We start from the raw sequence: 24,587 nt of genomic DNA, 5'->3' as shown, positions 1-24,587 counted from the left end.
CTTCTCTTGGAGGCCCTCTGTGTGAAGTTCTGTCACCAAAGTAATTACTGCTACTCTGGTGGAGAGAAATATTTAAGAGTCCCCACCTAGCTGAAGTTGGTGCAGTTGGGTGAGGGTAGGTATGGACGGGGGGGGGGGTGTCTTAGTCAGGATTTCTATTCCTGCACAAACTTCATAACCAAGAAGCAAGTTGGGGAGGAAAGGGTTTATTCAGCTTACACGCCCACATTGCTGTTTATCACCAAAGGAGGTCAGGACTGGAACTCAAGCAGGTCAGGAAGCAGGAGCTGATGCAGAGGCCATGGAGGGATGTTGCTTCCTGGCTTGCTCAGCTTGCTTTCTTACAGAATCCAGGTCTACCAGCCCAGGGATGGCACCACCCACAATGTCCTGGGCCCTTCCTCCTTTGATCACTAGTTGAGAAAATGCCTTACTCATGGAGACATTTCTTCAACTGAGGCTCCTTTCTCTGTGACAACTCCAGCTTGTGTTAAGTTAGCACAATACCAGCCAGCACAGGGGGTGTGTAGCACTGTGCATTGGAGCTTGGGTATCCTTCCTTCGGTTTCATGGTCCTGCACTGAACACTGAAGACTGTCCTAGGACAGCAATTTACCACTAGATTAAGAGTCCAACTGAAGAAGCCTCTGCAGGTTCTGGGGACATGAAAGGAATCCTTAAGGCTCAGGCTCCAGCAGATATCTGCTTGGTGGCTCCATCTGCATTGGCTACAGTGGCAGCAGTGAGTCAGGGATTTCCTTGGGGGCAATAAACCTTGTGATTGTGGGAACAGAAGAATACAGCAATCAAATACTCTCTTGCCTTTGTTCACCTAGTTTTAATCAACCACTTGCTCCATCATGGCTTCCAATCCACCATTTTATATGGAGAGCCCACTCTACTATTCTTTTTCTTAATTTTAAAGCAACATCACACCAAATTCAGCTGTATGTTATATGGCATACACACAAACATGTAGACATGCATGCAAACCCTATAGATATGTAGCTGTAATTTTTCTAAATGAATATTTTAATATATAGTTCATCCTCTCCATTCCTGACTTGCTAAGAGGTGGATTTTTCTTGGAATTTATTAATTTATTTTTTGTTGCAGTAAATATTAAAAAATACAATATTTTATCTCTTTATCAGCCCGCACCTCACTTCATGAGCACCGCTTCTAGTACGGAGCCTCCGGACCTCTGTCACCCAGTCTGAGCCACCCCCATGGTCTAACCTTGTCTGCACAACTCCCTTCCCTGGTGGTTTTCCACTGCCTGTTTTCTGCCTTCATCCCGGGGTGTTTCTTTATCCCAAAACTCAACACAAACACAGCTCTATAGCCCAATAGTTTTTTATACAGGTTTATGTACTTAATTCTTAATCCACAAACAATTTATACAACAAGATTTCATCAAATAGACAAAGATACAAACTGCCCTTCTATATGAGATATTAGACCTACAAAATCCTTAATGTTCACAGCTATTTAACACCAATTAAGCCCATCTGGATCTAATTCATCTTTATGGAGGCTCATCTTGGAACTTCTCCCTTCCTCCCCCCTCTGACCTCTGACCTCTCCAGTCTGAACCTCTCTCTACCTCCCTTACCCTGCCCAGTCACTGACTCTCCTTTATTTTTCTAATTAAAATGGGAAGGTTCAGATGAAGTCACCTCATGAGTATGTAACTAGCCAGCCCTTCTTGGGGAAGTGGAATTAACATTAAAATACAAACAGCTTCAAGACAATCTACAATTTTTAAATTAAAATTTAATAATTTTGATAACTATATGTTGGGATTTTTAAAAATTTCCTTTCTTATTCTTGTCTAGTTTGTTGAGAGTGAGGGGTTGCATTGACTGATTTGTGGAGGGTGACTAGTGGTTAGGGTTTAGGCAGCCTATTTTCAAGGCCTTGGCCTCTTCTCCAAGTACTTAAATATAAGGCTCACACAGATTCCCAGAAGCTGAAAGATGACTTATGGAGAACAGAGCAATAATGCAGGCTACACATGGCCCCACATGGATGTAAGAGGAAGTCAAGCTGATTACTGAGGGTATGGCTTGGGTAGTTCTCTATTTTGTTCGATAGGCTGGATCATTTGTTCATTTTTTTTCCTACTGGGCATGTTCCTTCCCATAATGCTTATGATTTTATTCATATGTACACTATATCCATAGCCATAGGGTATAAAGGATTCTCTCCAAAAAAGTACTAGAGGACACAGTCTTACCTTTCTCTACTCGCACCCCAAACCAGGTCAGACTGGATTGGCTCTTTAAAGCTTCATACCCAGAAACTGTGTAAATCTGACTGTATTATCAGGATGGGGAAACTTAATGCCATTGTTTAGAAATGGGACTGTATGCATCGTTGGGGGAGTAGCGTGCAGGTATAGAACATGTAGGTGAAGAAAGGGTAGTGCCAAATGCATTAAAATTAAAAAGGTTATGTGCACATAACCCAAGACATGCATTAAAATGAAAAGGGTTATGTGCACATAACCAAGACAAAATGGGGTCCCATGGCACTTAACTTACTTGCCTTAGCTAAATGAATACCACTTGATTATGGTCCATAGTCATTTTTATATATTGTTGGACTCGGCTTTTAAATGCTTTGTGGCAGAATTCTCCATATCCCTTCTTGCCCGCCCCCCGCCTTCCCTACTGTGGTTGTGTGGCTTTGGTATTGGGCTAGAGAGTTGCTCTGTCAAATGTACTACAGCATATTCTCTCCTTGTTCCTAGAAAGGTTAGTGTACTTGTTATTTTGCTCATTGCTGTGATAAAGAATCTGACAAAGACAACATGGCAGGAAAAACATGTTTGGGCTCACAGTTCGAGGGTGCGGTATATCACAAGGTGAGTCACCGCAGCAGAGTGAAGGGTCATTCTGCATCCACAGTCAGGAAGCAGACCAACACATTCAGGAACAGCCAAGATGATGGCTCTTGGTTATTTAGCTTCTTGAGTCAAGAGTTAGTGTGGTGGTTTGTATATGCTTGGCCCATTGAGTGGTGCTGTCAGGAGGTACAGCTTTGTTGGAGTAGGTGTGGCCTTGTTAGAGGAAGTCTGTCACTGTGGGGCTGGGTTTTGAGATCCTCCTCCTACCCATGTTGAATCCAGTCTTCTCATATATGCTTTTGGATCAAGATGGAGAACTTACAGCAGCCCCAGCCCCATATCTGACTGGACACTGCCATGATAATATCCTTGATAATGGACTGAACCTCTGAACCTGTAAGCCAGCCCCAATTTTATCTACTATCCCATTGATAATTTATACATTTGGGTTTTTTTCCTATTTTTTATTGGCTTAGCTTATAAACTGATAATTAAATAACCTGCCATTTTGCTGATGAAGATGCATGTGGATTTGTTATAGTAAAAGAGACATGACTGAAAAGTTTCATTTTTAACAGCTTGACTTGTAGAAATAGTGCCATTGAGGATATTCATACAATGTGTAACTGTGGTATCTACACACTTTCAGAACTTCTTCATAGTCCTAACCCAAAACTTGATGGTCACAGTCCTCTCTTCCAGCCCGTGGGAACCAACACTGTGTTCCTTTCTTGTGACTGCCATTCTAGGTAACTTGTCTAAGTAGAGTTACTCAATGTCTAATCTTTAGTGGCGGACTGTTTTTTGGGTTTATTTTTTTGTTTGTTTGTTTGGTTTTTTTTTAGTGTGTTTTTAAGGTCTCATTTTTCTTTTTATGGGAACATTTTAAATGTGATCCTATTGACATCTCTTATGTATGAATAATTGCAACTCACAATATGATTAGAGATGCAGAATCCTGTACTTTGCTCTCCATGACTTGCCTCCTCATGGGGAGACAAAAATAAATGTGATTCTTAGCACTGCACAGAGGTTCAGTCTGTTGGTCTAAAACAGTCTTTTCCAATATGGACTCTTTCCTGCAGGTGGCCGCTTCTTCACCCTCTTTCCTTCAGCTCCTCTTCCTGGTGGTCCCCAGGCATGGGATGGCACTGAGCATCTTAGTAGTGCTGTGTGCACCCACCCTGAGCCACACAGCCCTCATGGGTAGTAGATTCGGCATGAGTTTGGCATCTCAGGCTCCTGCCATGGGCATAGCTCTCCAGGTGCTCCTGAGCAACCCCAACCTCTCAAACAACTAAGCTTCTATCTTGTCCTCAGCCTGGAGGAACCATGTGGTTCCTACCTTTCTCTTTCTAAAAATGTCAGTTCTGGGACTACATCATTATCACTTGCCTGCTCGCCTGTTCTCTAAGCTGCTTACTCCCAAGTCTCCTCGTGTCTATATACAACATGGGGCTATGAAGGAGCCCCAGGAAACATTTGCTGAGCGGTGATCTGGACAGAATATTCATGGCCAGCAGGAGGCTGAAGCCACCTAATTAGAGTTTCATGAGTCGACTGTAGGTTTTTTCCAGTGCTAACAATTTTCATGATCCACTTTCTCTGTAAACTGCTGCTGGGAGTATCAGGCGCATAGGTGGGGGCACATCTCGAGGAAGACCTTAATATTTGGATTGCCTTATCTTATCCAGAGCCCGTTAGTTTCTTCTGCAGGTTTATAGCAGCATTTACCACCAATGTTCTCAGCTCTGGATGCATCCAGTAACCAAGCCAACACCAATTACATAGCCACATCCTTTAGAAGAGCCTGTCAGTAACCAGGGAAACCCTGATTTAGCTTCATGACTATGAATAGTAAGTTAGAAAAGGACACAGCCTCCGGCTGGGGCAGTTAGACACATCTGGCTCTGAAAATAAAGGGAGACTTGACTGACTGGTACAGTCCTCAAGAGGTCTTGCTAGCCATTGTTTCTTTGTGGGTTTCAGAATTGCAAAAGGTTGATTTTTGTTTTTGTTTTGTTGTTTTTAATGTTTTAGTATCAGGATCAGTCTTGGCTTCTCTTGGCCTCATGAAAAATTTAGAGTTTGACTTGTACTGGTGTCTTGTTATATTGACACATGATTTTTTTTTCCTCCACCGAGAATGTGATTCTATTTTACTTTATCATTGAGTGAATTTGCCTTGTTGTCAACAAATAGATTTCACACCAACAGTGATGATTCAAAAGTTGATTCCAAACTTCATACGTTTCTTTGCAGAAGAATATACTCTTAACAAAATAAACATCCATACCCAGCAACAGTTCTAGGGAAGTGTGTCTCTGCTTACTGCACAGGTGGGCTATCTCTTGCTCACTGGATTGGTGCATTCTGACCAATGGAGGGCCCCAAAGGTCCTGGGTAACAAAATAGAATGTTCTGACTCACCTACCTCAGAAAAATCTCATGGTCCAACAAGGAGCAGTGTTAGGCAAATTGCTTCCAGGAGAGAGGGGTAGGGGGATCTGTGTAGATTCGGGCTTCTGAGCAGGTGATGTGGGAACTACCAAATCTCATTCATGCATGTCTGGGAAAGGTCCAGAGCTGACGGGGGTAGGGGACTGGGAAAGCTGTGGGCAAGGAATTGAAGAGAAGGCCTTGTAGGCACCCATGGAAAGAATCACTGGGGCTGAGGTGCTGAAAGTATGCAGCTGTGACCTAGCTGAGTCACCAGGTCCTAGGTCCCCCTTGTACTTTTGCTGCTTGTCTGGGCAACATGCTCAGGTTGCTGCTCTCTGATGGGGTTTCTTCTCTGTGACTCCAGGGCTGGGACACCTAGTCTCTCCCCAGCCAGCACCAGGTACAATATGAGAAGGAGTGTCTGTGACTGTCAGCTTCCCTCTCACAGCTGTTCCCTGAGGTACAGGAGAAGCTCAGAGACTAACTACCACCCTCACCCCCCAATAACAGGAACTGAGATAAATCCGTTAGGATCCCAGGGAGCCCCACATCCCCGTGTGTACTCCAGATCACACCTGTTGGCCTGGATTTCTCTTGTCTTACAAGTTTCTGGTTGGCTGCCTGTGTGCTCAAGCTTTGGACTTTGCTTGTCGGGGGGGGGGGGTCAGGTTCCTGTGAATCTGGAGTTGCTGATGGTTGTAAGCCACCATGTGGGGGGCTGGGAATTGGACCGAGGTCCCCCGAAGAGCATCAAGTACTCTTAACTACGGAGCTGTCCGACTCTCTACTGCCTTTAACAGGGCTTTAATGTTTGTTGGAATGTTTAGAGAGAGGCAGGGGAGGGAGGGAGGAGGACAGGGGAACCCTCATTGTGTGGATGATGGCTCAGTTTTAGATGGCATGAAGCTGACATCCATGCCCTACAATTGATGCAGTCCCCATATTGTGTCTGTCTCCCTGGGTCCCTCAGTGTGTCCCTGAAGGAGAGGAGCCTGCTGCCAGAGTGGAGAGTGGACTTTACTTCTCAGAGAGAAACTCAGTCTATCGGGATCAGGACAGACACATACTCCTGACATCTGGATGCCTCATCTTGAGGGACTAGCTCCCACAAGGCCTACAAGCCTGGAATTTAGCCTTTTTAAAAATGAAACTAGAAATAGAAAATGATGTGGAGTTCCCAAATTTTACCCCCAAGTACAATGTGGTCCTCACAGCACCAAGGAGTAAAAGAAACCTTAAGTTTCAATAACTGCCTTCCTAGCCCAAGGGCAACCAGTTGGCAACTCTGCCCATTAAATGTGATCAATGACACAAACCCCCAATGCCTCTGGTTCTGCATCTTCAGGTCCAAGCACCCCCAGTTCATGAATACCCCAACAATACATAGCACTGAGGAGGCTGAGATGGGGGAGGGGGTTCAACTCAAGGCCAAAATGAGCTAGCTCAAAAGCAAAAACAGGGGGTGGGGAGTTGGGGAGAGGGAATCCATAAAATTCCAAAAGATAAAATTCAAATCTGTTTCAGACGGAGTATGTTACAGAAGCCATGTAGGTGAGGTATGTAGGCTTCATGTTTACTCCAGATTGTAAATAACCTGGAGATTTATTAAACTTAGAAAGGTACAGAACTTATGCAAATACTATGCGACTTTTGGATGCGAAGGACTTGGAGAGACTTGAGTTTTCAGGGATTAGAGTTGGACACGTCCTGCAGTCCCAGAATTCCACGGGTATGGGATTACAGCTGCAATCTGTAGGTGCTATGTGCCTGTTTCTAATCTTCCCAGAGACACATTCACTTCGACAAACCATGCTCTCTAGTGAAACAATCCAAATGTTAGGAACTGTCCTCAATATTAAGATAGAGACTAGAAAAAAATTAAGTTATTAAAACGTTGTGCTTTGTTGCATTGTGTTTACAGTCTAGGGAGGAAGAGATACCACTCGGCAGTCTGTGATAGAGGAGAGAGGGGCAGGGGCCGGAGCATCAGGGAGACTGGGATCTGCAGGTGCCCTTTGCAAAGAAAGCCCTGGATGAGGAGGGCAGGCACCAGGCAAGCTTCTCTGGCTCTCCACTCTTCACTCCTTAGCACAGCTCCTGGGCTAGTGAGAGAGGGGTGGGCTAGTGCTGTTTTCCATAAAGCCACAGAGACAAAGACAAGGATTGGTAGGATAAGTTTGGTTCTTTTTCTGGAAGCATCGACAGACTGTAGAATGTGGCCAGTTAGAACATTTGACTGAGTGGCTGGAGTGGCTTAGAGGTTAAGAGCACTGACTGCTCTTCCAGAGGTCCTGAGTTCAAATCCCAGCAACCACATGGTAGCTCACAACCATCTGTAATGAGATCTGAAGCCCTCTTCTGATGTGTCTGAAGACAGCTACAGTGCACTTATATATAATAAATTATTTTGAAAATAAAGAACATTTGATTGGGACAGGCATTTTAAACTCTGGAGTTTGTCGAGGCAAGGTCTCTGTAGTCTTTAGTTGAAGACATCAAACTTCTGATCCTCCTGCCTCCACCTCCCCAACCGTTAGACTTTGGAAAACACTGATTTCCTAGAGAATCTGACCATGAGCCTTCATCTTTTAGGGATCTCACTCTTTGTCTTCCAGAAAGATGTTCAGTGTTTTGTTTTTTGTTTTGTTGTTTTTTTCTGTTAACTAGCATGGGTCTTTTCAGACCTTCCTGTATTTCTGCCAGCAAAACATAGCCAGTCTCTGAAGACTGTGCAAGTTGATAAGATTTCGGCCAAAAGTGCGACCTAGACCACACAATTAACAAAAGCACACCCAGGAGAAGGTGGACTTCGCAGCCTCCCCTACAGTGCTGATCTCTACTTGGAGCTGACCAACACCTCGGTGATAGGAACAGCAGGCTGGCTTCTCTGCTCAGCTGGGGAGCATGTGTGCATGCCTGGCTTACCGACCGTGGTCTTGGTGATGCCATCACAGACAAAGAGGTCTGTGAGGATGCCTAGGACTGATGCCGCATCCCCTGTGGGTAAGCTGGAGTTCGTCTACAGTTGGTCAGAAGTCCCAGCTGGTGGCACCCAGCCTCACATTCAGATCCTCACTTTCTCTCTCCATCTCTTATCAGGGTAGGACATATGAACTAAAATAGTGAAGATTCGAATCTGTAATAGACTCGATGTTTCGCAATTAATCTGAGTGTTTAGCAAAGGCCCAAGGTAAAGGTGAAGGAAATAAATAGGTCATTTTCTTCCCAACAAGGTTGAGGATAACTTCAGGCTTAATTGTGTGACTTAAAAATTAAAAGCCCTATCTTTTTTAGTAGTTTGTTGAATATTTTAACGCGCACATAAATAAATACGAAGTGCTAGTGCTGTCGTTTGGGTTACGAGAGTCCCTCCAAAACCTCATGTGTTAAAGACTTAGGATATAGCTTGTGCTGCTATGGGACGCAGTCAGGCCTCACAGAAGAAAGTTATGTCAAAGGGGGTGTATTCTGGGGAGCGGATCTTGGAACCCTGACCACACCTGCTTCTTCCATCCCTCTTGCTTCCTTGCTTTGATGAGTACAGCTTCCTTTGCTACATCTCTCTATGAGGCATCAATTCACCACAGTTCAAAACCCCATGGCCAATCAACCAGGAAGCCAAAATGCATCTTTCTCCCTTCTAAGTTAATTGTCTTTGGTACTTTATCCTAGCAGCGAAAAATAAACTAATCTAGACTCTCTTCAGATGGTTCATTTTAAAGGAATGGATTCTTTTCTTTATGTGTCTCCCACCATCCCCACTCATTTATCTCCAAGATATTATTAAGAAAACAAAGAATGCAGCCTTTGAACAAATGATTGCTTTTCCTAGACTGTATCCCTGTGTTCTGAGGTGTGAACATCAGAAACAGTAATCGGTTCTTATCAGCAGGCTTTCTGGATGGCTTGAAACATTGTAGCGAAAGTGACTCACTAAAGAACATCTGCTCAGTTTTATCAGTTTTACAGAGGGGGCTGGGGGTGGGTGGATGGGTGGGGGATGGTAAATTTCAACTAGTGAGCTTAGAAGGAGCCAGGCCGGGGCTAGCAGCATCTTTTATTATTCCAGCTCCTCTGAATTCACATGAGCTTAATGAGAACACTCAAACCTCAAAGCTGAGTAATCCATCATCCAAAGCGGACAGGTCAGTGATGCTGAGCACACAGACTTGGGCTGGGCGGGGGGGGGGGGGGGGGGGGGGCATCACCCTGCTCCAGGTGCAATCAAGTTATAAAAGACTGCGATTCATTTTACTGTGTAGCAGAGCTTGAGAGGTTTCTTTTTTGTGTGTCTGTAGTGACTGAGCCTTTAACCAGCAACTCCCCAAGGCCCTGCCATCTGCTCCCATCCAGTCCCTCTACTGATCCTCAGTCTACCCTCAGTGTCCATGAGATCGGTGCTTTGAGATTCCACACCTGGGCCAGCTCTTGCAGTTGGGTAAACTGTGTACTGAAGAGACAGAAAGAATGAATGTAAGGGCACAAATACTGTAAGAATGTGAGCTCTTGTGTTAACAAGCTGCATTTAAGCTTCCCATTCTGTGTGTGTGTGTGTGTGTGTGTGTGTGTGTGTGTGTGTGTGTGTGTATGCATGCGTATGTGCATGCATGCCTGTGTGTGCCACACCAGCCCCACACATCCCAATTCCATGGGCTTGGTGCATCCCGCCACTGTACCTTCTCTTGAACTCACTTGAGTCGCCGAGTGAAGGAAAACACACAATAAACTCTAGTCTGATTGATAAGATATAAACTGCCCACCTAGATAAACAAATTTTACCCACACTTAAATTAGATTGTATGGTGACTAGAAGCTCCCAGGACTAGGCCTAGGTTAGCAGACGGAGGCAGTAATTACTCCAGATTACAATTACTTAAGTGAATGAAAGATACGTTTACACACTGGCATCAAGTAGAGAAGCCCTGCTCTTCTGTCTGTTTTCTTTCTCATACAGCTTAACCAAAGCTTCATTTTCCCATTTTCTCAGACTCTATTTGTGTGCATATATATGTACATGTCTGGGCATGTGTATGTGGGTACCTGTGTCTATGCATGTCGAGTGTCCTTTGGGCTCTGCTTCCCCAAATCCCACACACACAGAAGTGTGATCCACCAGAGAGTCGGGGAACAGTGGGACTCACCGGCAGCAGTGAGTGCAGAGAACAGGCCCTCAGGAGGCATCTTCAGTGAGGTAGCTCATCTGAATGTGGTGGGGGCAGACATGATCTTATGAGGAGAGAGGAGGTTTAACCTGGCTAACTGCTATGTGACCTCCTCTGGTGGGGCTTCCTGTACCAACCAGGTCATGCAGGCCCCGGTGGCAGAATGCCAATGTACTCCCAGCCATCAGGACAAGATTTCTAGGGTTTGGACTCCTCAGCCCCACTCTTGCTCTGGACCTGCTCCCCACTCCCATCCCCCCATCCTCTAACCCAAACTCCCAGGCCCTGTAGGAAAGGCCAGAGGTTGACACTGGGTTGTCTTTATTCATTGCTCACCATCTTCTCTTTGTTTAGATAGAGTCTGTCACGGAGCTCAACAGTTGCCTAGAGTTGCCTAGAGGTCAGTAAGATCTGTAGATCTGCCTGGCTCTGTCCCCCAAAAGCAGAGTTAGAAATGTGTGCTGCTGTACCTAGCTTTTATATGAGTACCATGAGTCCAAACTCAGGTCCTCTTGCTTGCCTGAGTAACTGCAAGTTTCACGCAAAATTGTCTTCTATCACACCTTCTGGCTTTGAGTGTTAGACAACTCCATGTTTACAGAGTCCCTACTCCATCTGTGAACTCTAGGATCTGTGGCACATCTGAAGCGTAAGTGTGTAAGGCAGCTTCCCACTGTAATAAAAATCAGTTTATAAAGAATTTAGGGGGGATGGGAGTGAGGCAGGGGAAAGGGATAACATCTCAAATGTAAATACAGAGTAATTTTTTAAAAAAAGAATTTACGCTTAGTTTGTCTCATAGTTTTAGAGATACCTGCCCATGATTGCTTATCCCTTTAAGACTATATTGAGGCAGAAATATTAACATAATAAGATCTAAACCCCATTAGTGTTCAATCAACAGGTTGAGGAGGAATCCTATGGAAAAAGATAAGAGTTTTCAGGGTTTTTATACAGATAATTATACTGTCCGGAGATAAAGACACATTGGCTTACTCCTTACTCCGTGCATTCCTTTATCTCCTTCTGTTCTCTTACCTGGTACCATTCTAATTTCTACTTTGAATAAGTGTGGAAACAGCAGAGCCATTTTCTTGATCTTAACTTTCGTGAAAATGTGTTGTTTCTTCCACATAGTGTAATTTGTCTGTCGGTTTGTCATATGCTGCCCTTACTGCATTGAGATGTGTTCATCTATTCGTAATCTCATCATAAATACCTGCTGTTGTTTGTTGAGAGCCTTTTCTGTGCCTGTTGAGAGTATAATGTAATCTCTATGCTTGACTACATCTGTGTGATATATTACATGTATTGATTTGTATATATCCCCGAACCTCCGGGATAAGACCACTTTGATCATGGTAAATGATATTTATGGTGTGCTCTTGAATTTGGTTTACGAGTATTTTATTGCGAAGTTTTGCATCTGTGTTCAGCATGGAAAATGACCTGTAATTTTCCTTTTATTGCTTTTTAAATCTGATCTTGGTATCTGGGTAATTCTAACTTTAGAAAGAGGTGGGTTGTGTTCTTTTCTTGTCTATTTTGTGGACTAATTTGAGAATTATTGCTATTAGTTTTGCTTCAAATGTCTCATAGAACTTGGCAGTGAATCTCTCTGGGCCCACATCTTGGTTTTAGTTGGGAGACTGTTGTTTTAATTGCTGCTTCAGTGTGATTGTTTGTTCTGGGTCTTTTTAAATAATTTATTTCATCTTGGTTTAATTTTGGTAGGTTACAGGTTTGCTGAATTCACCCCTTTCTTTTAGATTATCCAAGATATTAGAATATGAGTTAGCCAGGCTAGTTCCGAGGTTAAGTAGGCAAAGAATAGGAAAATACCCAACACTACAAAAATCAACAAGCTGAACAGAATTGAATCCATACCTTTCAGTATTAACTCTGTTTATTAACAGTCACAATTTTCCACTCAAAAGACACAGGCTATCAGAGTCAGTTATAAAATGGGATCCATTTACAGTTATATATAAAGGGTGTCGAAGACTCGTGTAACCTTAGGTTGAAGGTGTGGAAGAGGCATTCCAAGCAAGTGTTTCTAGGAGCCACAACCCTGATCTAATATATGACTAAATGCACTTTAAAGCAGAAGTAGTCAGAAGAAAGAAAGGTTGCTTCATATTAATCAGGACAATTCATCAAGATGACATTACAGCTTTCAACATGTGCATAACAGACCTGAGCATGCCCGGTTTTACAGAGGAAATGATATTAGTGGCAAAGACATATCAACTACGCCACAGTAACAGTGTGAAGACTAGCAGAGGACCTGTGGGTGCCTGACAAATATGTCCTCTCCTTTAAATGAATAGCTGGAACCCCTGTGGTGCACCACTGGACCCCCTGTAGTGCAGGGCTAGAACCCCTATGGGGTACAGCTGGAACCCATGTGGGGCACAGCTGGAACCCCTGTAGTGATGCACATCTGGAACCCTGTGGTGGTGCACAGCTGGAATCCCTGTGGTACACAGCTAGAATTCCTGTGGTACACAGCTGGAATTCCTGTGGTACACATCTGGAATCCTAGTGATATATACCCTGAATCCATGTGTTACACAACCTGAATCCCCCTCCCATCTAGTAAAGCTCTCAAGTCCTGGAAAAGTCTAGACCGCTGGGTGGCTCAAAGGATTCCTGTTGACTGAATAAACACCATGTGATGCGTTTATAACAAGATAAAGGGCGGAGGAGATATGTTCTCTGGAGATGTGGTGAGGTATGGGGTAAGGGGAGTCAGCGAGCCCATGTTAAGGCATCCCCCTCCTGAGACCACAGGACAGGATAGTATAGAATAGAGTTTATTCAGGGCATGGGGAGGGGAGTTAAGAAGGTAGCAGAGGTGGTGGGGGCAGTAGAAAAGTAGAGGTCAGCCATGAACACATGGAGAGAGAGGTGAGAAGGGAATGGGGAAGGAGCAGGAAGGCAAGAGCAAGAGAGAACAAGAGAGCAAGAGAGAGAGAAGGGGGCTAACAGCCCTTTTATAGTGTCAGGTAACTGTGGGGCAGATCTTAGACAGAATGCTAACACCATGCACCAGGTCTGAATGCTATGGGCTATCCCATGTCCCCAAAAGGTTTCTGGTTTAGCACGAAGCAACTCACAGTAAGGAACTACAAGGATCATCCCACAATAGTTGCTTTTCTCTTCTTCCCTTGTGATTAAATCAGTTCCAGTCAAGTGCCACTGTCAGGCTTGGGTTACATCATAAACCTGGGCAAGGAGGTGGGTGGGTTGTAACCATAGCAGCAAGGCTTAGGAGCCTGCTGTAAATGTCTTCAGCTCCTTTCCTGTTCTGTTGTTTTATTTAGTTTGGAGAATGAGTTCAACCACATAGATTAGGCTCTCCTTGAACTCACAACCCTTCTATCTCTTGTCTCTGCTTACCCAATTCTGGAACTGAAAGTACCTACCACCACACCTGGCTCAAATATGTGTGTGTGTGTGTGTGTGTGTGTGTGTGTGTGTATGTATGTGTGTGTATGTGTGTGTGTATGTGTGTATGTGAGTGTGAGTGAGTGAGAGTATGTATAAGTGTGTGTGTATAAGTGTGTGTGTATGTGTGTGTGTGTGAATGAGTATGTGTGAGTGTGTGTATGTGTGTGTGAACTTTTATGTGTATGGTTGTTTTGCCTACATGTGTATTTGTGTATCATATATATGTCTAGTGCCCACTGAGGTCAGAAGAGGGACCTTGGAACTAAAGTTGCAGGCTGTGGTTAGCTCCAGTATGGGTGTTGGAAATCAAACCTCCAGTTTTCTAGAAGAATAGCTAGTATTTGCAACCTCTGAGCCATCCCACCAGTTCCCAAAGTCCATCTTTCTAAAAACAATTTACCATATCTGTGAGCTCTATCTGCTGACTCAAACAACTGCATCAACATTGCAGCAGGCATTAGAAGTCACCTAGAGGTGACCGATAGCACACAGGAAGAGGTGCACAGGTTGTGTGCAGATATAGTAGCCGAGGATCTGCACAGGGATGTGTGTGTGTGGATTCTCAACCACACTAACGCTAACAAATGATGCAGTCTTATCTTCATCTCTGTGCTCAGCATCAACAGTAAAGCAGCTTGTGCAAAAGGAAAGGCTATTTCTGTAGGAGGACAGTCCCAGGGACAGGAAGGCGGGAGGCTGGCTTAGCTGAAGAGCTTGCTTTTCCATTCCAAAGAGCCCTCCAGTGGCCCCAGGGAAGAGACATCCAAATAAATCTTTTCCATCAGTTGTTTCACTGACTTTGTGATCAATTCTAAGAAGAATTCAGGGAAACCTCATGATTAGTTCCCTGACCTTGACACCTAGATGTGCAGGCAGCTGACAGATTTATTTCAAGAGTGCCCCTTGGCGTTGGGGGTCACTGGAAAAGACACAGCAGAGCTTTGCAAATGAAAGCACAGTAATTCTCTGTGAATCTCTTTGGAGCATTTAAAAGCTAACCTGCCCCCTTATTTATGGTCCATCAGCCTGTCTGGGAGGATAAAGGGCTTACACAACAAAAAGAGGGATGCTACAGCCCTGCCATTCTCTGATAGAAGCACAGAAGAGCTGTATGCATGACCTTTGCATGCTGCCAAAAGGACAGCATTAGGGGAAGGCTGAGCTGGGAGCCCCGTTACTAGCCCAGGGGAGGCAAAGCAGGACCAAGGGGACAGAGGCCAATTACAGAGGGCATGCCAAAGTCACAGCTTCAAAGTTTTTTACTTTATGCCCCTTGAAAGCATACCCACCCCGTGTTTTCCTTTCATTGTTCAATGGATCACAAAAGGCAGTGATATGGTGACTTTGTTTTCCATTATGCCCAACTGAAGACTAATGTGAGCATTCTGAGCATGCTTGAGGTAGGTGAGGCTAAGCTGTGCTAGTCAGTAGGTTCAGCAGAAATTCATCTGTTGAACGGCCCTTTCCCAAGGGTTGCCTAAGACCATTGGCAATCTGAAATATTTACATTATGATTCATAACAGTAGCAAAGTTACAGTTGCAAAGTAGCAACAAAAATAATTTTATGGAGGGCTCACTATAACATGAGGAACTATATTTAAGGGCCACAGCATTAGGAAGACTAGAATCACTGAGTTAGATAGAAGGCATAAGCCATAGTGAGCTATTGCACAATATTGGGTATAATTTTTAAAAAATGTATATATTCCAAAATTGCTAAAAGGGTGTCTTAAATATTTAACTACAAGAAAGTTGGTTTGTGGAATGATAGATTTGTTAATAGTATAACATAATAATTCACAATGCAAAATCAACACTGCATTGGATTCCCCCATAGACTTAAAATATATATAATTAATTTTAGTTGAAAATATAGAGACACTGAGGAATGGCCAATTTAACTCAAAGCAATTGGCAAATATCTAGCAAAAAAAAAAAAAAAAAAAAAAAATTGAAGAAACGTATGGCCAAGATCCAGAGTGCAAAGAAGATCCAGAGGGCTCAGACCCTGTGGACATCAAATGGATGAAAATAAGGTACTGATGTGAGACATGTACAAGTCTCAGAAGTTACATTCAAATCACCAACCTCTTTTTAAAAGTGAAGGCTACCATAACTTAGGGAATAGGAAATAAATCTAGTGAGGGAATTAAATTCATATTTCACAACTGCCCAGAACAAAATACCCAAAGCCAGAGGTTTCACTGGATAATATACCAAGTATTTTAAAAGGTATTGTCATTTCTGCACATTATTTGTGGAAACAGAAAAGAAAGTTACACTTAATTGATTTAATGAAACTACAATCATTTTACCAAAAGCAGACACAGATAATGCAGGAAAAGAAAATCCCCAGAGATCACTCATCAATAAACGTGCAAAAGTCCTTGAAAATAGCAAAAGGAAATACATATTCATGTTTATAAATCCTACACATCATTATAAGTCTAATCAGTTTAATCCACTCTTTTAACAGGACAAAGAAGAAATACAACATGGGTACGTTAGCTGATGCAGAAAGGACATTTGGCAAAATTGAACATCTTCTTGTAATTAAAAAGAAAAACTTATCAGAAAATATTGTATGAAAAAAAATCTATTCTCCATGAAAAAAGGAATCCTAACTCCCTGATTTAATCCTTAGAATTAGAGAGCATTAATGACTATTTTTGAAGAATTTTATTTTGTGAAATGACAATTGTGCTTAATTTAACTGTTTTAAGGTATGATGCAACAACTCTATTAGCAGTTTTCTCATTGGATAATATCTAAACTAATTAAAGAAAGTGAACTCATTTTTGTTTTTTAATATTTCTTTTCAAATTAATTATTTTATTTATTTGCATCCCAAATCCTTTCCCCCTTCAGGTGCCCCCTCCCAAAGTTTGTTGCCCCATTCCCCCTCTGCTTGGACTCTGAGATTAGGCACATCCTCTCCCACTGAGGCCAGACAAATCAGTCCTCTGCTACTTATGTGGAGGAGTATAAATGGGGGCAACTTGGACCGCCCGTGTATGCTCTTTGGTTGGTGGCTTAGTCTCTAGGAGTCCCCAGGAATCCAAATTAGTTGACACTATTGGTCTTCCTATGGGGTTGCTATCCCTTTCATCTCCTTCAATCCTTCCCCTAACTCCGTTAACTCATATTTTTAAGGAAAATATAACTATCAAAAATAGCTTAGGGAAATAGGCCTAAGTGAAGTCCTCAAAAGTGACTGCAAAATCCTACAATCAACACAATTGATGTAAGAGACTGAAAACCTTTTCCTAGAATCAAGAGCAAAGCAAGCATGTTATTCTCACAGGTCTTATCCAACATAGACACACCAGTGTAGTCAGACAAGAAAATAAAATAAGAGACATACAAATTGCAAAGGAAAACATTAAATCAATTCAATTTATATGACATTGGTATAGATATGTAAAGATCACAATGAAACATTTAAAAGACAGCAAAAAATACAAAGAGCTAACACCAACAAAGAACTAATCAATAGGGTTGGAAAGGTTAGGGGACACATAGAAACACATAGTTTTATTGATTACCTTAGAAAGGAGAACAAAGACTATACATTTTTCACAACCTACTTTAATAAGTGTTCAACCTCCCCTCCAGGGGTAGTAGAAAAGAAAAGTTATTAGGATGTAGGGAAAATAGACCTGTTTAGAAATAGTTCTTTGGGGGCAAGTCCAATCTTTTTTATCAGGATATCAGCCCCTCAGCCTAGTAGCAAACACCACACAGAAACCAGCAGCTGCAGTCCAATCTACTTGGCAGTCACCATACATGAACCAGCAAGGAAAGTTCAATCCAGAAGAAGCTGTAACGCTCATCAATTGGCTGGAGGCATTAAAAGCACAGCAAGAAGCTGCAGGAACCTCAGAAGCTCTGCGGCAAATTCCTCTCTATGACTACAGGCCACAAGTGAAGCTCAACAGTGCAATGTAAGGCCGACAAATACATGTATGTTGTTAGAGAAGACTAGCGAGGCAGAGCAAAGCAAACCAATGTTTGAGCTCTCACCGTCTGTGGGGTCATGTTTATATTTCTTCTGAACATCATGTGTCCTTTCATGTATTTGCTATAGCGAAACATTCTTCTACTGGTATCTGCTTTAGCAAAACATTCTTTCACCCATGTGCCCCAGCAAAATGTCATTTGATATAAATGACTTTCCAAAGAAACCAGAAGTTTCCATTTCAGGAGACCGTGAAATATCATATATAGTTACTCAAATTTCATATAAGTCTAACAAAGCATATATCAAACTCATCCACTAACAAAGTGAAGATATGTACTTTATTCTTGCATTTGAACATAAGGACAGTGTCTGTTCTTTCCAAATTGATGTGTAAGTTTATTTGGTTTCTATCAAAATCCCAGCCAAAAAATTATAGACATTGACAATCATATTCTAAAGCACATATGGCAAGAAGAAATTTTGAAGAGAATAAAATGGGGAAAATCTAGTTATTTCAGTCCTATATTATTGGTATAGAAATCAAAACTGTGTATAGTGGAGACAGATAGACAGACCGACCAGTGGGATAAAATAGAGAAGCCAGAAATAGATTCACATAGATATAGCATGCTTGATTTTGACAAAGCAGTGAAGAAAAGAAGGCCTTTCCACAATCATTAGATCAACTAGACATCTAAAGGCAAAATCAGCCTCAACCAAAGTTTTCTATCTTATACAAAACTTAAATGAAAAATCTGGCGAATCAAAAAGCAATGATAAAAATTGTTTAAAGAAAATTAGTGAAAATCATCAGAATCAAGGGCTCAGCAAAGAGTTCTTACATTAATGATTGGAATTCAAGAGTAAACAATTTATACATCACCAAAATTGAAAACTTTTGCTCTATAAGTAATTGTCTTAGATGATAAAGAGACGATGTATAACTTATGTGCACTGGCTCTTGGATTCTGAAGTTATAATTGTTTTATTTTGCTGTGTTGAGTGTCTTATGTTCCTGCTTCTAATTCCCATCAGTTTCTCCAAAAGGACCGAAGGTCTTTCAATGCAAGTTTTGTTTTCCATTTTTAAAATATTTCCCAGAGCCTCTGACTCCTGCTTCAGTGTGACTTGCTTGGTCACAGACTTGGTGGTCTGTTTGTTCATTTCCCATGGCCTGAAACTTTCCTTTATCTCTTGTCTGTGTATATTCCTCATTTTGGTGAGGTTCTCCCTTCATTACTATTCCTGCCAAAATTAAAAAAGTCAGGATGTGAAATGTAAGGATGCTGACATCGTCTTGATGCTGTTTAAATTTTTCCTGCGTTATCTACTACAAAGAACCCTAGAGTCTAAATAGCTCTATTCAGTAGGTATATTATATTCAAATGAAATGCCATGTGTATGTCCTAGGACACAAATGCAGAGTACTCTTAACTACCAAGCATTGGCAACAACTGAACTGTTCATCAGTGGATTAGGCACTAAAAAAAACCAGAGTGTATTTGTGCTGTATAATTGGATGCCCCAACAAGTGTCACTCAACTGCATCTAAATATAGTAACACTCGTGAAGTGCATAAAGCAAGGAAACCTCATGAAATTCATCAGAATGTCAATGGTAAAAATATACAGATAGAAGCACATGAGTGATCGTCAAAGCAGGGAGGGATGTGGTGAGCTTCCTAGGCAGTGGAGAGAAGGAGGTCTCTGTGTGTGTTTACCCTGAATGTGTGTGTGTGTGTGTGTGTGTGTGTGTGTGTGTGTGTGTGTGTGTGTGTGTGTGTGTTTGCTTTCATGGGATGAATGGTAATGAACATGGGGAAGAATGATGTCCTTTTTCCTATGTCCTAAAATGTGGTGCTGTTTCATCATACATACACCCCACAGTCAAGAGTGTGAGTGTCTAGTTTCACCCTGGGAGCACTGGTGAAGATGCAGGTGAGCTTGAATGCCTATGTTCTTGTTGGTAGAAGTTTCATTTGGATGATCTGAAAACTATCAGTCTTTTTATAATAGTGTCGTGTGTGCATGTATCAATGGGCAAACAAGATATATAGTTATATTCCATGAAACTCCTGCTGAAACCTGGACTGATACCCTCAGTTCCCCTGAGCTTAGTCCTGTCTCTTTCTGAAGATTCGTTACTTCTAGAAGGGGTGGGGTACAAAATTACAGAGACTGGGAAGTTTGAGGCTCAGAGCTCCTATCGCATCTCTTCTGCCCACTTTGGCTGGTGAAAGCCTTCCACCCTGTGTCCTGAGGGGCACTGAGATGAATCTGAAGCTGTTCTCCTGTGGGCTGGTATAGAGAAGCTAGGAACACATGCTAGCAAAAGCTAAAAGGCAAAAGCCCTTCTGATAAGCAGAAGCCCAGGTCAGAAGTATGATGCATGGATGGGTCGGAGGAACTCAGGGAAAGCTTGGCATAGATGTTGTCTTGAGACACATCTCAAATAGGTCAAACGGAAAGCTAATATGGCATCTGGGGACCTGAGCTCTTTACCTGCAGGGGACATGTCTTATAAAGAAAACCATCCTGTGGTAAGTCCCAGAGCACTGCTTAGCTTTGTGGGTGTGGCATGACCCCACACCCAGTGATAAGGAATGTCAGGCATGATCCATAGAAGTCTGTGGTACTGACCTTTGCAGCCCACCATACAATGAAAAATCATTTGTTACAGTTATTCTTGGATAATACTTGTCTGGGGTTAAAACACAGTCAGTGAGTCCCCTGGTGTGGAACGTTCATCAGGATTGATTGGAAGTAGGGTACCTGCTAGTCTATGGAAAAGAATCTGTTTGTTCTATCAGCTTTGAATAAAATCCCCCAGATTTAAGTGAATATTTTCTGGTTAGGCATTTTATATCCAGGGTTTTGTTTTATTTTGTTTTGTTTTTGTCTCTTTCTCCCTCCCTCCCTCCCTCCCTCCCTCCCTCCCTTCCTCCCTCCCTCCCTCCCTCCCTCCCCACCTCTCTCTTAAATCCTGGTTTCTCTCAGCCACTGGTAAATCTGCTCTTTTCCCTATAGCTGAAAATCTCATATTTTTTCTTGCTTTGCCATTGCCATTTTTCTAAGTTCTTAGAATTCATTTGTCTCCCCTTCCCTGCCCCTTTGTTTTCCAAGCTATTTTAACTCACATAGACATCACAGGCATCATCATAGACATCATCATAGACATCATCATAGGTATCATCATAGACATAGACATCATCATAGACATCATAGACATCACAGACATCATAGGCATCATCATAGACATCATAGATATAGACATCATCAAAGACATCATCATAGGCATCATCATAGACATCACAGGCATCATCATAGACATCATCAAAGACATCATCATAGGCATCATCATAGACATAGACATCATCATAGACATCATCATAGACATCATCATAGACATCATCATAGACATCATCATAGACATCATCATAGACATCATAGGCATCATCATAGACATCATCATAGACATCATCATAGACATCATAGGCATCATCATAGACATCATCATAGACATCATCATAGACATCATCATAGACATCATAGGCATCATCATAGACATCATCATAGACATCATAGGCATCATCATAGACATCATCATAGACATCATCATAGACATCATCATATACATCATCATAGACATCATCATAGGCATGATAGACATCATAGATATAGACATTATCATGGACATCATCATAGACATCATCATAGGCATCATCATAGACATACATCATCATAGACATCATCATAGGCATCATCATAGACATCATCATAGACATCACAGACATGATCTTAGACATCATAGGCATTCTAGACATAGACAAGGATATACACATATATGTTACAGATACATGCTACCTTGCCTAGCTTCCCATGAGCTCTGGGGATTCAAAATCAGATACTGGTGTGTATGTGACAAGCCCTTTACTCACTGGGCCATCTCTCCAGCTCTACTTTTTTCTTTTCTAACCATTGCTTTTTAAAAAAGAAGTTAAACTAATTCATGGTAGCATTCATGACCCTGGTCAATGGAAATTATTTTAGCTGTAATCATGTTTCCAGGGGATCCATTTCACATATCCTTACTATGTCATACATCAGAGGCCAAATGGTGAGGCTTGTCTGTGTCCCTCTTTAGATCAAGTTCGACAGCGTGGAGGTGTGTGTATGCTGTGAGCTACAACACCACTCTTCCGGATGCAGCAACCTCGGAGAGACACTGAAGCTGAACCCGCTGCAGGAGAACTGCAATGCTGTGAGGCTGACCTTGAAGGTGAGGCTGGGCACTTCCTGTGCTTGCATTTCTTCCCTCTCCTGAAGACATGAAGGAAGATGTATTAGCATATAGATTCCTCTCTACTCATGATTCACCCAGGTGCTTGGATGCTGAGGGAACATCCGTCAGAGAGCATCTTAAAGGCCTATGGACTATTTGGAAGCTCTGCTTTCTAGTCCCTATTTTCATCTTTGCTGTAACTCATTTCCCTGCCTCTGATAAGAATGGTTGAGTGAGTTCTTCACAGATGAGGCTGCCACGATTTCTTCTCTTTTTCTCACAGTCTCTGCTGTAACTCCAACAAGGACCACATGGTTATTCATTTTACTTTAAAAATTATATTTAGGGCAGGTGAGATGCCCTTGCCACCAAGCTAATGACCCAAGTTAGACCCCCAGGGTCCATGTGGAGGAAGGAGATAAATGACTCCAGAAAACTGTCTTCTCTCTTCCTCACACACATGCTCATGCACACTCACATTAAATAAATAAATAAATAAATAAATAAATAAATAAATAAATAAATAAATAAATAAAGTGATGTACTGGCTTGTTTTGTGTCAACTTGACACAAGCTGGAGTTAATCACAGAGAAAGCAGCCTCCATTGGGAAAATGCCTCCATGAAATTCAGCTGTAAGGCATTTTCTCAACTAGTGATCAAGTGGGGAGGCAGCCCATTGTGGGTGGTGCCATCCCTGGGCTGGTAGATCTGGGTTCTATAAGAAAGCAGGCTGAGCAAGCCAGGGGAAGGAAGCAAGCCAGTAAGTGACATCCCTCCATGGCCTCTGCATCAGCTCCTGCTTCCTGACCTACTTGGGTTCCAGTCCTGACATCCTTTGGTGATGAACAGCAATATGGAAGTGTAAGCTGAATAAACCCTTTCCTCCCCAACTTGCTTCTTGGTCATGATGTTTGTGCAGGAATGGAAACCCTGACTAAGACAAGTAATAAATAAAGTAAGTAATTAAAAGATATTTAAAGAAAAAAATCTTACAGTCTCCTATGGTAATCTATTTTCATATAGAGTATTTGATCTTTTATAAAGGGACATAGAACCTGGGCATGATAGTACACTTTTAATCCTAGCACTCAGGAGGCAGAGGCAACTGGATCTCTAAGTTCAAGGCCAAGCTGTTTTACATACAGAATTCTAGGCCAGTCAGTGGTGCACAGTGAGATAATGTCTCAAAATAAAAGTGGGGAGAGCTTTTAATTTGGAAATAAAATGGAAAGTCTCTCTATACTACCCTTTCCCCATCTGTCTTCTTACAAGGGTTACTTTACCGAAAACCCAAGCTGGCTGCTTAAAACTTCGTATGAACAGTCAACATAGGTCTTTCCTTGTTAATGAACAAAAGTGGCTGAAATGTTTCAAAAAGCTGTGCTGCTACCATGAAGGGTTGGTTGGTGGTGAGGCTGTGTTTGCAGTATGTGGGGGGCTATTGTCCTTGGCAGAATGTGGGTCTCCAAAGACAGCCACCTCCAACAGGTGAAGGAGAAAAAAAAGGTGGCAACTTGGGTGTAACTGTACTTACTTAGTCTGTAGGCAGGTTCCCTCACACCTGCCTTGTCCACATGGAGAACTGTGCCAAGTCTACAGGCCTGGTACCCACCAAAGTGAAAATGGAGGAGTCCAGAATTGCAGGTCCATGAAGATGCTTTTCTGGTACCAACTTGTATCTGGTACCACCATCTTGTGGTCCTGCATGGCATAACTTCATTGTCCATACCATCCTACATGCTGGGGTCTGCTCAGGAGCAATGCCCAGGGCCTGCATGGGTGTCCACTACCCACTGCAAAAGGGAGCAGGCAGACATTGCTCACCCTAAGCTTTCATTCTGATAACTTCTAAGTTACTGCTTAAGCCCAGTTATGCCTTCTTTCCACAGTCAGGCCATATGTAGCGATAGTGACAACATGGTCACCACTTCCTGCGAGGGCTGCAAGCTCTCAGGGAATCCAAGGCTCTGGCTGGGGACCACCTGTGTGTGTCAATCAACTCTCTGACATGATTGAAAAATAAGTAATCTACTTGGGAGAGAAAAAGCTTGGTTTGCTGTACAGTTTTGGTGTTCCAAATGTGTGATCAAATGATACCTTCTTCTCTGGACCATGGTGAGCCCGCACACCATGACAAGAGTGTGTAGTGGGATAAAAATATTCATCTTACCCCAGGCAGGGATGTGGAAGCAGAAAAGAAAAGGGCCAGGCTCCTATCTCCCACTTGGATGATATTTTCTAGTGGCCTGAGAACATCTAAAGTCTGTCCCCTTAAATCCCCATGTTTTTAATATGTATTTATTTTTTATATGTACAACTATTTGCCTGCATGTGTCTGATGATCACAGAAGCCAAAACATGTTGGAATGGGAATTCCAGATAGTCATGAACTGCTGTGTGGGTGCTGAGACTCAAATCCTGGTCCTCTATAAGA

General features: G+C 42.5%; 1 protein-coding gene across 1 annotated transcript in view; it reads left to right on the top strand.

Moving 5' to 3' along the window:
• Window positions 1-24,587, top strand: part of ENTREP2 (endosomal transmembrane epsin interactor 2) — a gene marked incomplete at both ends in the record, with an annotated part of 385,859 nt that overhangs the window by 304,411 nt on the left and 56,861 nt on the right. The window contains one exon of the mRNA XM_080914208.1: window positions 22,014-22,148. Coding sequence (XP_080770334.1) covers window positions 22,014-22,148 — 135 coding nt within the window. The remainder of the gene's footprint in view (window positions 1-22,013; window positions 22,149-24,587) is intronic.

Source organism: Micromys minutus, assembly GCF_963924665.1.
Source record: "Micromys minutus genome assembly, chromosome: 3".
In the NCBI taxonomy this organism is placed as follows: domain Eukaryota; kingdom Metazoa; phylum Chordata; class Mammalia; order Rodentia; family Muridae; genus Micromys; species Micromys minutus.
Note: the sequence above shows the minus strand (reverse complement) of the source record. Positions and strands in the feature narration are given on the sequence as shown.